Source organism: Dioszegia hungarica (genome assembly GCF_025882075.1).
Source record: "Dioszegia hungarica strain PDD-24b-2 chromosome Unknown MKK02contig_8, whole genome shotgun sequence".
NCBI classification, from domain to species: Eukaryota; Fungi; Basidiomycota; class Tremellomycetes; order Tremellales; family Bulleribasidiaceae; genus Dioszegia; species Dioszegia hungarica.
Genome location: NW_026515770.1, coordinates 3,022,073 through 3,035,124, shown reverse-complemented (window position 1 = coordinate 3,035,124; position 13,052 = coordinate 3,022,073). Strand labels below are relative to the sequence as shown.

General features: G+C 57.8%; 7 protein-coding genes across 7 annotated transcripts; 4 read left to right on the top strand and 3 right to left on the bottom strand.

The window, feature by feature from the left end:
• Positions 1-137: 137 nt before the first annotated feature.
• Positions 138-630, top strand: MKK02DRAFT_37044 (putative mitochondrial import receptor subunit tom22; the record flags this gene model as incomplete). The annotated part of the gene is made up of 2 exons (XM_053089544.1): positions 138-521; positions 574-630. 2 exons carry the CDS (start codon positions 138-140, stop codon positions 628-630), a joined length of 441 nt encoding a protein of 146 aa, XP_052945956.1.
• A 266-nt stretch (positions 631-896) lies between these two features.
• On the bottom strand, positions 897-2,991 carry MKK02DRAFT_37048 (ABC1 family-domain-containing protein; the record flags this gene model as incomplete). The annotated part of the gene is made up of 5 exons (XM_053089547.1): positions 897-1,178; positions 1,213-1,288; positions 1,322-1,509; positions 1,543-2,701; positions 2,891-2,991. The coding sequence occupies 5 exons, from the start codon at positions 2,989-2,991 to the stop codon at positions 897-899; spliced, it is 1,806 nt and encodes a 601-aa protein (XP_052945955.1).
• Positions 2,992-3,535: 544 nt separating this feature from the next.
• MKK02DRAFT_27112 (3' exoribonuclease family, domain 1-domain-containing protein) lies at positions 3,536-4,453 on the top strand (the record flags this gene model as incomplete). The annotated part of the gene is made up of 5 exons (XM_053087307.1): positions 3,536-3,650; positions 3,686-3,776; positions 3,812-3,917; positions 3,964-4,317; positions 4,364-4,453. The coding sequence occupies 5 exons, from the start codon at positions 3,536-3,538 to the stop codon at positions 4,451-4,453; spliced, it is 756 nt and encodes a 251-aa protein (XP_052945954.1).
• Positions 4,454-4,890: 437 nt separating this feature from the next.
• On the bottom strand, positions 4,891-6,080 carry MKK02DRAFT_44879 (uncharacterized protein; the record flags this gene model as incomplete). The annotated part of the gene is made up of 2 exons (XM_053093128.1): positions 4,891-5,988; positions 6,054-6,080. The coding sequence occupies 2 exons, from the start codon at positions 6,078-6,080 to the stop codon at positions 4,891-4,893; spliced, it is 1,125 nt and encodes a 374-aa protein (XP_052945953.1).
• A 606-nt stretch (positions 6,081-6,686) lies between these two features.
• MKK02DRAFT_44878 (uncharacterized protein) lies at positions 6,687-8,100 on the top strand (the record flags this gene model as incomplete). Its single annotated transcript, XM_053093127.1, has 2 exons — positions 6,687-7,624; positions 7,671-8,100. The coding sequence occupies 2 exons, from the start codon at positions 6,687-6,689 to the stop codon at positions 8,098-8,100; spliced, it is 1,368 nt and encodes a 455-aa protein (XP_052945952.1).
• A 447-nt stretch (positions 8,101-8,547) lies between these two features.
• On the top strand, positions 8,548-10,912 carry MKK02DRAFT_27698 (putative cell cycle arrest in response to pheromone-related protein; the record flags this gene model as incomplete). Its single annotated transcript, XM_053087383.1, has 7 exons — positions 8,548-8,691; positions 8,733-8,846; positions 8,890-9,000; positions 9,061-9,170; positions 9,219-9,450; positions 9,509-10,769; positions 10,836-10,912. 7 exons carry the CDS (start codon positions 8,548-8,550, stop codon positions 10,910-10,912), a joined length of 2,049 nt encoding a protein of 682 aa, XP_052945951.1.
• Positions 10,913-11,252: 340 nt separating this feature from the next.
• MKK02DRAFT_33427 (uncharacterized protein) lies at positions 11,253-13,028 on the bottom strand (the record flags this gene model as incomplete). Its single annotated transcript, XM_053088714.1, has 6 exons — positions 11,253-11,713; positions 11,766-11,990; positions 12,037-12,579; positions 12,630-12,724; positions 12,774-12,861; positions 12,932-13,028. The coding sequence occupies 6 exons, from the start codon at positions 13,026-13,028 to the stop codon at positions 11,253-11,255; spliced, it is 1,509 nt and encodes a 502-aa protein (XP_052945950.1).
• Positions 13,029-13,052: the final 24 nt, after the last annotated feature.

Genomic DNA, 13,052 nt, shown 5'->3' with positions numbered 1-13,052 from the left:
CTCCCGCTCTGCATTGAAATTCGTTGTTCGCGGATCGTATCTATTGCCCACTACCGCCTCTACTCTACCCCTACCAGCACCTACTCATACACCCCTATCCACCCCTATCCACCCCTTCCACACCACCTACCCACACCATGGTCCAAGTCGAAGAAGTCCCCGAAGAGACTCTCTTCGCCGGCGGGCGCGAGGGCGAGACGTTCGAGTCTGACTCTGCCGACGACTTTGACTCTGACGGCGAGTCAGAGTTCGACGACTACATTGCGGAAGAGACGGTGTACGACCGGATCGTCGCCCTCAAAGATATCGTTCCTCCCCAGACCCGGTCGCGGCTGATCGTGACCTACAACAAGAGCCGGAGCTGGGTGCAGTGGGGGATCGGACAGGCGGGGAATATCGCCTGGATCGTCAGTACCAGTGCGCTGCTGGTGGGGCTGCCGCTGGCGCTGGCGATTGAGGATGAGACGAGGATTACACAGCAAGAGAGGGAGATGCAGATGCAGAGTCAGGGACAGCAGCAGGTGGGTCATATAGCACTGAAAGGGTTGGGGAGTGGTAAGCTGATGGGCTTAGTTGCTTGGTGGCGCACCAGCACCGCAGGGCCAGGGTGTCCTTCCCCCGGGATTTTAAGCGAGGGCGGGAAGGATCCAGACGGGACAGGCGATAAGGTGGGAGCCGGAGTGGGAAGTTGGCGTGCCGAGATGGCCGATTGGGATTGTAGTGAGGGAAGGGTCGGGAAGGATAGGGAGGAGGCAACCGCGAGGACAGCAAGGGCGAAGGGGACCCAGCGTAGACCTGTATCATATGAAACCCCTGCTCGCCTACCAAACCACCCGCAGGAAGGCTGTCCACCTTCTCCAATAAGGTTACGACCCCTAGCGAAATACAACAAGATCTCATGCTAAACCAGCTACATGATCCTCCGCCCCCTTCAGCCCGCCCTTCCTCAGCCCCGCCACCCACAATTGCACCTTGACCCATCTCGCCCTCATATCCATATACTTCTCCGCCGCACCCAGCGCGGACGACCAATACAGATGTGAAAAGAACGACCGGATCACTATCCCCGTTGCGCGCAACGAGAAGCCGTCTGTATGTATCGACCGCCGATAGTCGAGGTAGTCGGCTTGCCAGACCGCATCGGCGCAGTAGCGGGCTACAATGACGAAGATACGGGTCTAGGGTCAGCTGGGAAGGAAGCAAAAGACGTACAGGACCGTGTGTCGTGGCAAGACTGTAGTCTAGTGATCTTTGCAGATCTGATAATTTGAGGATCATAAGGAGACGCCTGGCGTCAGCAAATGCCAAATGGGAGACTTACTTTGGTACACGCCGTAACAGCTCAAAGATCTCCGCTATGAGTCCCTCACGCTCCATCATAGCATTCCGGAGCTTGGCGACCTCGGTAGCGTCCATCTTTTTATTGTCGAGCAGAGAAGCGGGACGCGAGGTCCCGTCCCCTTCACCGAGGTTCATACGACCGGTAATGGCAGATTCGAGGACTGGATACTGGGATCAGCTCTGTCAGGGGTAGAAACTCACCATATCATCATCGATGTTCCCCACTAGCTTTGCGTACTTGCGCCGTTCGTCATCGGTGGACTTTGAGCTTGGTTTGAGTAGCGACAGCCAGAACCGAGCATAGTTGACTCGCAGGTCATCCGGGATGTCAAAGTACTGGCCGTGGTCGAGAAGGCAGACGTCAAAGTTGAAGGGGGAGGTAGAAGAGGGTGCGCGCGTCCGAATAAGAAGGTTTCCGTGGTGTGGATCGGCGTGGAAGTGACCGTTCAGATAGACCATCTGGCTGAATATCCGCGACAGCTCCTGGCTGACTTGATTCCTGTCAATCTTGTGTTCTTTCAAATACGCCAGGTTGTCGACCCGCGCCCCCACGATATACTCCATGACCATGCACCGCCTCTCCGCCCAGAGTACCTCGGGGAGGTACAAACTGGTCTTCCCCCTCAGATGCGCGAATTCCGCCTTACACCTAGCGGAATTGTGCGCCTCGTGCCGAAAGTCCATCTCGAGGGGAAGCATATGGTTCATCTCGTCCCCGAGCCAAGTAAACTCAAACTCGGGGAAGATGTAGGTGACCATCTGAATGGCGAAATTGACAGTGACCATGTCGACCCGTGCGAATTCCTCCAGATCGGCATGCTGGACCTTGACGGCCACATGCCGGCCTGAGCGCTTATCGATCGCGCGGTGGACCTGCGCGAGCGACGCGACGCCGATAGGATTGGGATCGAACTCTGAGAAGAGATCGTCGATCCCCAATCCCATATCTTGCCGAAGCATGGCGTCCGTCTCCTCGATAGGCGTAGGGAAACACTGGTCCTGCAGTGGCGTCATGGTCTGCGTCCACTCCGCAGGCAGCATCTGCACCGCCGCTACGTGCTGTCCTAGCTTGACGTAGATCCCCGAGTTCTTCTTCAGCGCCTTGAGCATCCGCTGGGCACTGCGCAAGTGGCAGTCTTTCCGCGCCTGCCGCCGAGCCGTGTTTTGCTCATCGCTAAGCAGCTCAAAGGGGCCTAGCCGCGCCTCTTGTGCGAACGTCCGCTTATAGTCGATCACGTCGAGGACAACAGCCTTCATCAGGCGCGAACATCGTACTCCGGCGAGCACGGTATGCCGGAAGGGAGCGTACGTGTGGTAGAGGACGACAAGGACGGTGAGGACGGCTAGGAAGTTCCGGAGGCTGCGGAGCTGACGATTGCGGCGGGGGGAGCGAGGGGCACGGCCAACGAGGGATGGGGGAGTGGCATGAAGGGGGCGAACCGAGCGGAAGGGGAGGGATGGGAAGGGGGAGATGGGTCGAGATGGAACGAGATGGAATCGAGATGGAACGAGATGGAATCGAGATGGAACGAGATGAGCCGATATTGACCGAGATGATGGCTGAAATGGCGCTCCGAGCGACCTTATAGCCAGCTGCGGACGCGCCGGTGCCGCTCTGAGAGCTGCTAATCGCAGCCCAGCCCGTATCATCCTATCCTATCCACTATAACAAGAGGTAACGCAGATCGCTGTACTTGTCAAAAGTCAAAACACACCCTGGCGCGATGCAAACACCCTACGTGGCATTCCTCGCCATCGTTATCATTCGCCCCGCTCCTATATAAAGTGGAAATTTCGCACCGACTCTGTCTCTTTGAATCAAATTGTCAAGGCGTCTTATTGTAGTGATCAAGGGCCCAAATCGCCACCCGACATCACCCTACCAGATAGCCGAGAGCGAGCCGTCGTGCTCTAGTACAGGATTAATTTGCCGCGCCTTTGATACACCTTTCCAGCAACGTCGCGGCCTGGGTTCTGCCCACATTTCGTTTAGATAGATGGTCGCATGTACATTGTGTATGAGCCAGCGGAGCGCAAGGCGAAAAGTACCCTGATCGTAAAGCTGTCTGTCAATGAGGAGTATATACGGCTTCGTCGGCTGTATGACGCAGCAGTGGGCTCCTGGAGCTCTAGCTCAGCGACCACCAAGAAGTTCAGATCGTTATCCATCTCTCCACCATACCTCATTTCCACCATGTCGACCTTTGATCGCCGCCGCATCCAGGCTCCCGAGTCCTCTTCCGCACCAGCGTATCAGCAAGAGAACGATGCTGGGCCCTCTCGGGCCCCTACTGCGCCAGGAGATATCTGTGCGTCATCGTCCAATCCCTTCTACTCGACCGAGCTGACCATCCAGTCCTCAAGACAGGCCTGATCAACCAAGCCAATGGCAGCGCCTACATCGAATCAGGAAGCGTCAAGATCGCTTGCTCAGTGTATGTCGTACGCCCCGGCTCTGGCTGATGGATAGATATGGGCCCCGACCGAAAGCGCCTCCCTTCACGCCGAGAGGATCGCTCAACCTCGAGCTCAAATTTGCGCCTTTTGCGTCTCATCCCCGCCGAGCTCCAATGAGGGTGAGCCATCTCCTGGACTGCCAAGCTGGAATCTGCTGATAGACAGGATACCGAACCTGCCGCACTCTCTGCTCTCCTCACTCAGCTCATTCTCCCCTCGTTGCACCTCCACCTCCTCCCGAAATCCTCGGTCGACGTCTTCCTGATGGTCCTTGAGTCGGACGACGTCTCGGACCTGCTCGGAGCGGCACATACGGTCGCTACTGCCGCTATAGCCGATGCGGGCATTGCGATGAGCGGGCTCGGCGTCGGGACTGTCGTTCGGGGACAGGAGGGGGAGGCCGAGGAAGGAGGAAAGGGGGCGCCAGCGTCTTCAGTGACGCTGGGGGTACTGCCGGCGCTGAATAAGGTGACGAACGTGTGGATGACGGGGGTGCAGGATATCGATGCGGTGTGCGATGTGAGTCCAGGCTGTTACAAGTAGGCGAGGATGAGCTGACGAATAGATGATCGACCAGGGCGTCGTTTCGGCCAAAGCGACACATACGGTCCTGGCCCAGGCTCTGCTCGAAGGCGCAGAACAACGGGGGCTGTAGTCCTGCCAATATGCAGCCCATCGTCAAGGAGAGATCGGGACTTAGGTACCCTCACCCTGTTCAGACTGCGCGCCTCGTTCTCTTCTGACGCAGTACTGAAGATCGCCGCCCACAAATGACCAGGGAAACGTCCGCACCCGTGCAGTCCGGTCTGTCCCTCGTTCCCATCTCTTCCTCTCTCTCTCTCCTTTGGTTCAACGCCATGCCATGTGAGGTCCGTGGCGTTGTGCGGAGCCCAAAGAGACAGTGGCCGATGCAGCGGCTTACCTCTCCTGAAACCGCAGACTCGGAGTCTCTGCTAGAGTCTGTCACCCTACTACCTGGATCAATACGACCTGTAGCATATCTACATCTCATCCCTCCACCGTATACTCTCTCGCTCTAACGCCACCTATACCGCTACCATCCCCGCCGACGACCCGCCCGCCTCCGCACACCTATGACTTTGACAGAACAATGTGAAGCGCCTCTAGCTTTTCTGAAATCCCCCTGGGGCCAATCCCCTTCAGCTGCAGTTCCGCCCCGTACGCCGCTCTCACTCTAGCAGCGAACTCGTCCTCTATCTCCGCATCCTTATCCGAGACGCTTTCGTGGTAGTCGCGACCGACTCGCTCGACCGTTCCGAAGCCTACGAGTGTGATCTGCGTCTCGATGTGCGAGGCGCTGAGGAGGAGCTTAACGATTGCGCAGACATGCTTAACGCCGCCATCGGAAGATTTGGGATCGAAGATAGGTGTTGTGACATCCGCAGGGCTCGGCGCCCACCAGCGGCTCCCGGCGAGCTGATAAAAACCTATATCGAGGCGTTTCATGGTCAAAGGCCAGTCAACCTCTACCGCACCGTATTTGAGGCTGCCGTTGGGTGCGAGGTCGTAGGAGATGACCTGGACATGCTCGACGCAGCCGCTGTATAATGTCCGCAGGGGGACTCGCCATACAGGTCGACATTGCGATGGGTCGCCGAACGAGGTATATGTGAGGCCGCGGTCGCCGATGATAACGCACGTTGGCCGCACAGCGGCAAAGATGGGACAGGACCATTCTGGCTGGCGTGCGAGGACCCCATCGTCGGGCGGCAAGTAGCTATTGGTGATTCGTAGAGTGTGAACGGAGGGAAAGTGACCGACGAGAGCGGCGGAGGGGCATTGGTACGCGCGGTGGAGGAAGATTTCGATGTCCCGGATTTCTGCGAGCTGATTGAGCTTCCGAGCTAACGCTTTCGGAGCTGGCCAAAGCAGAAGCAGGCAGCGGGCGAGAAAGGAGGATGGGAGGAGGCCGGTCCCCGCGAAGAGGCTGGGACGATGCCGCTTCTCTCCGTAGGGTATACCGTAGGGATTGAAGCGGAGTGGCTGACGGTACAGCATCCGCCCGGCGACGAGGAGGAATTGCCGGTTGACCCGGAGGCACCGTGCGAGGTCTTCGGTGTCAAGGTAGTAGAGGATGGAGAGGAGGACATCGGGTTGAGCGATGCGAGATGTGAGATCGCTCAGCTCTACCTGGGAAATTGTTGTCGATGGGAGCCGGGTGGGCGACTCCTACATATCTGATCAGCTCCGGGAAACTACGGTGCAATATGAGACCAGGCTCGTTCGGTACTCACCGCCCTCTTGGAGAAGTAGCTGCCCATTTCCAGGACACCTGCCCTTGCGTTGTGTTGGTCACCGCTCTTGTAGATGTGGCAGAGTGAAGGCGAGCGTCATCAAACCGCCCGGAGACCCCTTACCTTGTTTCAGATGTGGTCCGTGCGATCATGGATTGAATTCCCTCTTGTAGCAATTCTGGCAAAGGAGTTCCTTTCAGGGACAAAGAAACCAGTGGCGCCTTCCACCCCACGCCTTGGCTGCCGTTCTCCCCCGCGGGACCCCTCTCCTCTCGCTTAATTTAACCGGAAAGTCGCCACCCAGTCACTGCACTCATTGTCTCCCTTCGCCTTCGCATTCCCCATCTTGGTCAGCATCTACGAGTACAGCAGCGGTGAATACATCATCACTAACGCCTTATCCTCCAGCACCAACGTATCGGCCGTAACACACCCGGCGACCACGCTAAATTAGACCAAGGTACGAGACCGCGTTGGGTGAGTTTTTGGTATCCAGTGGATCACGGGACGCGCTCCAATCGCCAGCTTGCGTTGGTCAGTTGGTCAAATCGTTATGGTTATCTCTGATGATCACCCTTCCTCACCATATCCGTGCTATCTTTACGCAAGCAGAGGCTGACCCTTTCAGACACCATGTCCACCTCATCCATGCCCATCAAGACAGAAGGGGGATTCGCGTACCCGAACGCGCCTATGCCCCGGACGGGCAGACCCGACTTTCGGCGTCCCTTTTCCGATGGGTCCATGACTGTCGCGACATCTGATCTCGCTGCGTCCCTTCCCAACCCCTCCTTCATGGGCTCCTTTTCATTCGACAACCACCAGCCCTTCTTCCAGCCATACAATTACAACTTGGACCTCCTCCCGCCCATGCCGGTGCCGGTACCGGTACCGGTACCGGTCGCCACTCCCGTCCCAAGCGCGGCGGCGGCGGAGGAACGGTCGCGCTCCCTCTCGCGGGGATCGGCGGGCAAGGCAAAAGCGCCCCGAAGTAGATCAGGGCGTAAAGGATCCATGACGGACGTGAAGCCTACGATTGCTCGGGTCCGGACAGCCTCTAATCGGGCTATGAGCTATAGCCATCCGGACGGACGGCTCGGACTCGGACTGGATACCCATCTGGAGCACCAGCGGACCAACTCGGTCTCCCCTCCAGACTACGCGTACGGCCTCGCGTCATCCTGGAACGGGAGCGGTAGCCTGCCGAGCATGCAGAGCTTCGGTACAACGATCGACGAGGCTATCATCGATAGTCCCATCTCCCCGTCTAGCCACCTGCCTACCCTACCGGCGGACGCGACCGAGGAAAGCAGGAAGCAGCGCCGGAGGGAATGTCACAATCTCGTCGAGAAGCGCAGGAGGGAACATATCAACACCAAGATTGATGAGCTCGCAGGGTTGCTCCCGCCGCAGTATCAGCAGCTGGACGAGGGGATGGAGGAGGACGAGGAGGAGGAACCGGTTGAGAGTCCCAAAGGGAAGCGAAAGCCGCGAAGGAGTTCCATGGCCAAGCAGAAGGATATGGCTCAATGTAAGGGGAGGATCCTGACCCATAGCGTCCAGTATATCCAGTGAGCCCTCTTTCCTTGCTTCACCGAGATGTTAGCTGACAGGCAGTGACCTGCGCCAGGCGAACGACAACCAAGCCGGCCGGATCGCGCAGCTCGAGGCTATCCTCTCCGCGACAAACTTCGTCATTCCCCCTTCCTTCTCTCAGCCCCCTCCTCAGGCCTACTATGACCCCTCGGTCCACGCGCACAGTCTGCAAACGCTTCGCCCGAGCCCCGAGCCCGAGCCGTTTGGCCAGAACTGGAATGGCTTCAATCCGGTGTTTGAGCATTCCCCGCCAGAGGACTTTGAGAATAGCTCGGGGTCGGCCTCGAGAGGGGATCAGCAGTCTCAGTCTCAGGCTCAAAGTCAAGGTCAAGGGACGGCGGGGAGGAGCAGGCAGGACTCGCAGATGGACTTGCAGATGGGTATGGGGGGGATGGAGCTGGATCAGGTGTTTGGGCAAAGGAGGGAGGAGGAGATCGGGATGAGGTGGTGAGAGGGCTTCAGGGGTATGTGGGTCGTCACTGGATGACGGGGCGAAGGGGTCGTGAGGGATCTGGAAGGGGCGCTATAATACGTCGGTCACGCGTTGTACGTCTTAGAAACTTGTAGCAGCGGCAGAGTAATTTGTACAACACGTAAGTAACGCCTCTCGAGGTCTACGCACTGGGTCCATAAGGTCTGTGGATGGGCAGCAGGCGCAGGATAGCGCAGCAGCAGGGCTCAGCAGGGGCATAGGCAGCATATAGCATACCTCGCCTGTAATCGAAGGAGTATAGTTTGGTCCCGCGGCGGTGAGGTCACTCGACCTCGCAGCAGCTTCAAGCTCGGACATGCTTCTCAACTTCAACTTCAACATACCTGTGCATCTCACGCTCAACACCAGCTCCTTGACCGTCGCCACTCTGGTGTTCCGGCCCTTCTCATCACCCACCCATCCAAAATGCAGCCCAACCATTTCCACACCTCTACCACCACCTCGGTGCAGCAGCAACAACCATGGGGCGCTCCCTTTCCCTCGTTGCACATGTGGCCACTACACGAGACGTTCAGTATGAAGATGCTGTATCTCCCGGAATCACAACGTGTATGTCTTTTCTTTGTGCTGAGGCGGTAGCTGATGGGTAGATCAAAATTGGACGACAAACGAACGTCAAGACTGTCCCGAGCGAGCGGAATGCCTTTTTCGACAGTAAAGTCCTGTCGCGTCTGCATGCGGAGGTTTGGGAGCAAGGGGGAAAGGTGAGCTTCCCGGTCTAAGGAGAAGGAAGGGGGCTGATGGAAGATCTATATCAAAGATATCAAATCGTCCAATGGGACTTTCATCAATAATGAGAGGTTGTCGGCGGAGGGGTTGGAGAGCGAGCCGTTTGAGCTGAAGAGTGAGGACACGGTCGTGAGTCGCTTCAGCAGGGGATTTGGCCAATGTAAGAGATGTCATCTGCTGACTATACAGGAATTCGGGATAGATATCGTTTCGGACGACAGCAGGACAATCATCCACCATAAAGTCGCTTCCAAGGTATACTGCGTCTTCAATGCCGAAGATGCAGCTATCAGCGCCAGGTGTGTGTCGTTGACTCCGGGACATAGAGGGCTATGCTGACATCGCAGGGAGATGGCGCAGTATCAGAACCAGAATCGCCGGCATGCTCCAGTCGGACCCCAGGCCGGTCCGTCCGTCCCCATCGCCATGAGCTCTGGCGGTAAAGCCAATGGTCTGAGCTTTGACCATGTCATGCTCAAGCTGCAGACGGAGCTGGCGAGGAGTAAAGAGACGGGGACGGAGTTGCAAGAGTTGACGGGGAGTATGGGCGATATTCAGGAGACGCTGGGCGGGGGTTTGGTGGGTTCAACTCGTCCGCGTAGAGGACAGCACATGGACTCCATAGCTGACGCCCCAGCCTCCAGCGCAGAATGGAATGGCGGCGCACCTCATCCCTCCCCAATTCCGCTCCAACTCGGCCGAGGCCAAAGCCGCACTCGCCGGTCCGCACGGACAACAAGCCGCCGCGTTCATCGCCCTGCAAAACCAACTTACCGAGACTCAATCTTCCCTCAATGCGCATATCGACCGGATCCGCGGTCTCGAGACCAGCTTGCACCAGTCCGAGTCGGTACGGTCCGAAGTGGCGACGCTTAGGGAGCAGATGGAGGGGACGAAGCGCGAGATGGGCATGTTACTTGCCGAGAACCGGGGGCGGAGCTTTGCGCGCCGGACGACAGAAGAGGAGGATGACGATGATGATGCGCGAAGCGTGATGACTGTTATGGATAATAGGGAGGAGGAGGATCTGCGGCGCGCAGGGAAGAGGGAGGTGAATGGACATGGACATGGACATGGAGACGGCAATGGAAATGGTGGCGCTGAAGAGGATGGGGAGCCGACTCGCGACAGTCTTCAGGAGATGTCGAATCGAAACCAGGAACTCGCGAGTCGGGTCCAGACGCTTTCGGTCGAACTGTCGCAAGCGACCCAACTGTCCCAACACCTCCAGGCTCAGCACGACGAGGCGATGGCTGCGCTCGGAACACTCTCCACGCGCATCGGATCGCTCGAAACGGGCCTCAAAGGGCGGATTGCCGAAGCGGTCTCGGAGTCGGACCGGAAGTGGGAGACATGGCGGACGCACGTGGAGGATGGGTGGAAGAAGGAGCGTGAGAGCTGGGAGGCGGAACGGGAGCGACTGCGCAGCGTCGTGCGTGATTGGGAAGAGGCGAGTCGGCGTGCGAATGAAGAGGTGGAGGATCGAGCGTTGAATGAGCGGTTAAGCGGGGAGGAGTTGGAATTCTCGGATGAAGATGCCGAGCTGGAGAGATCGGCGGCCGGGGTTGTGGGTGGGAAGATGAGGGGAGGAGGTCGAGGGGGACGCAAGACGAAAAGAAGACGACCGAGCCATAAGACCAGCCTGGCGCTGCGTGCGCTCAGAGACGTGTCGGGCATGGAGGGTCAGTCGACGCCTACGCAGCAGGCGGTGCCGCTGCGACCGGAAGATGGGGAGCGGACGGCTCAGCCAGAGAAGGAAGGGGATGAGGGGTCGGCTTCGGGTGGATCGGACGAGTCGACGCAGAGTGGGAAAGAGTCGGTGGATACTTTGAGGGATCGGGATGCGGGCGGGAAGCGGGTGAGTGCGCAGAGGGTAGATAACAGGCCGAAGAATGTGAGTTCTGTTTCTGGGCGCTTGGGGGGATCGGTGTGCGGGTATAAGGGACAAGGGCAGGAGCTGATAGAGAAGGCTGTACCTATCTTTACGGTGTTTGTGGTGGCTGTGGTAGCTGGGGCTATATACCTCAGGCACAAGGATTAAGTGCTGCGGGTCGGTGGAGCCGGAACCATGGCAGGGCAGGATCCGATATGGAGGAAGGGGGACGACACATCACATAACGACACGCACATCTGACTATAGAGACGATTCGAGTTGTACCATACGAGCATCAAACGATCATGCGTTATCTGACAATTGCTCTTACACAGACACAGCAAAGCAGGGACTGATGTCACTGATAAAGTGACGACCGGAATAACATCACTTGAGATACGACTCAGATTATTGACTACAGAAAGCACAACTTCATTAGATTAGCTTAAAATACAACTCCAACTCCCTTAGATCCTTTGCTCTGCGCCGAAATATATCGCGCGCCAGCCTAATCCTCGTCATCCCCCAGCTCGAACGCCTCGCCAGCTACCAGTCTCCCATATTTGACCTGTGGACGCTGCACATCTTCCCTCCCTCCTGCTTCCCCACTTCGAGCCGCATTGCCCGCAAGCAAAGGCTGGCCCTCCCCTCGTCCTGCTAACAACGCCCTCGGATGGCCGAGAGCGGGAACCGCAATACTAGGCTTGTCCGACGCGGTCGGCATGGGGAAGATGAGATTGACAGCTCGGGCGAGAGCGAGCCATGCGGACGTCCATGAGAGGCTGAGAATGAGGAGGGAGAGGTTGCAAGTCGATAGCCAGTTCTTGAGGAGGTCGGTTGCGTCGTCGTCCTTGTCCTCCCCGGTGGTATTTAGCATGAGCGTCATGAACGATGGGACGGACGCCGCATTGGATGCTGTACATGGCTTGGAAGTGGCGGTAGGGTTGAGAGTGAAGAGCGTAGCCGCGACTGAGGTATCAGCTGGAGTGTCCAGGGTTACTGAAGACGGGAAGAGGCATACCCGGCCACAGAACGAACAGAAGGAGGATTGAGCCGAGTTCGATAGCTCGTCGTTTACGATTGGAGGTCACTATTGAGCTGGCGATAGACCTATCGCGTCGATGGAGAAACAAGCTGCGGATGTCAGCATAAGCTGCATGAGAAGAGCGGGCAAAGAAATCGTACAAAGATAGGGTGAATACCATTGTCGCAAAAGCGAGCGCAAGGACGGATATGGCAGTCAGACCTGGTGAGTCAGTGTCATCATCACATGGTGATGATAGTTGACGCACTGATAAAAGAGCCCTTCAAGGTCACCACCGATAGCGACGCGATCACGCCCAGACTTGCCACCAGCAAAGGGACGTACAGTCCCACTCGGCCGCTAGCGAAGCGGTCTGCTTTTCCTGCAATTCCCGTCGGCTCCACCTCGACCGTCGAGCCCCCGCCCGCCGCCGAGGGACCTGCAGTCCCGTACGCCGTCTCGTATCCGCTCGGCCTCGACGTCTGCCCCGGTAGCTCCGCCCTTAGACCCTTTGGCGAGTCCCCCAGCGCCAAATCCCACATGACAAACACGCTCCCTTCCTCCCCTCCAACCCCCTCGCCGCCCATCGCGTCCAGCCCATCGAGACTCGTCGAGTGAGATGCAAAGTATCCAGGGGAGAGAGCCGTCGAAAGGACGATGACGAGGTACGCGAAGGAAGCGAGCGAGAGGCTGTGCAGGAGGAACATGTCGAATGTGACTGTTGTGCATGGCGGGGGAGTGGAGCTGTTGCTGTTGTCGATGCTGCAGACGGTTGAAGAGATGGTGGCGGCGGAGAATGACATAGTTGCCGCTGGTCCGTCAGCTGGGATTCTGGTAGACGGGAGGAGGAGTTAGACGTACACGTCCACAAGATCCATAGCATGGTCGTGAAGGAGAACTCGAGCCTGTCAACGTAGACACGCCATGGTCTCGGTAGGAAGGTGCCAGCGGACCGTCTAAGCTGTCAGTGCTGAAGACGTCGCGGCCTCATGTGGAGATACTCACAGAAGCATCAGCCCGCCCAAGCCCGCTGAACCAAACAGCAACGCCGGTTCGCGGATACTCGCCGCTACGCTAGGTACGTAGGATGCGCCTGTCAGTGTGAGTACATTGTCTCCAGCCACCCGTCAAGATGAGCTTAACAGAGTGCACAGGCGACTCACCCTGCTCATCATTCCCTAACGTCGCGACGATAGCCAGCACAGATAGCAGCGCCAGTACCCCAGCTGTCGCCCTTCGCGTAGACTTCAAGGTGGGCATCGCTCGCGTCCCTGTCTTGGCTGA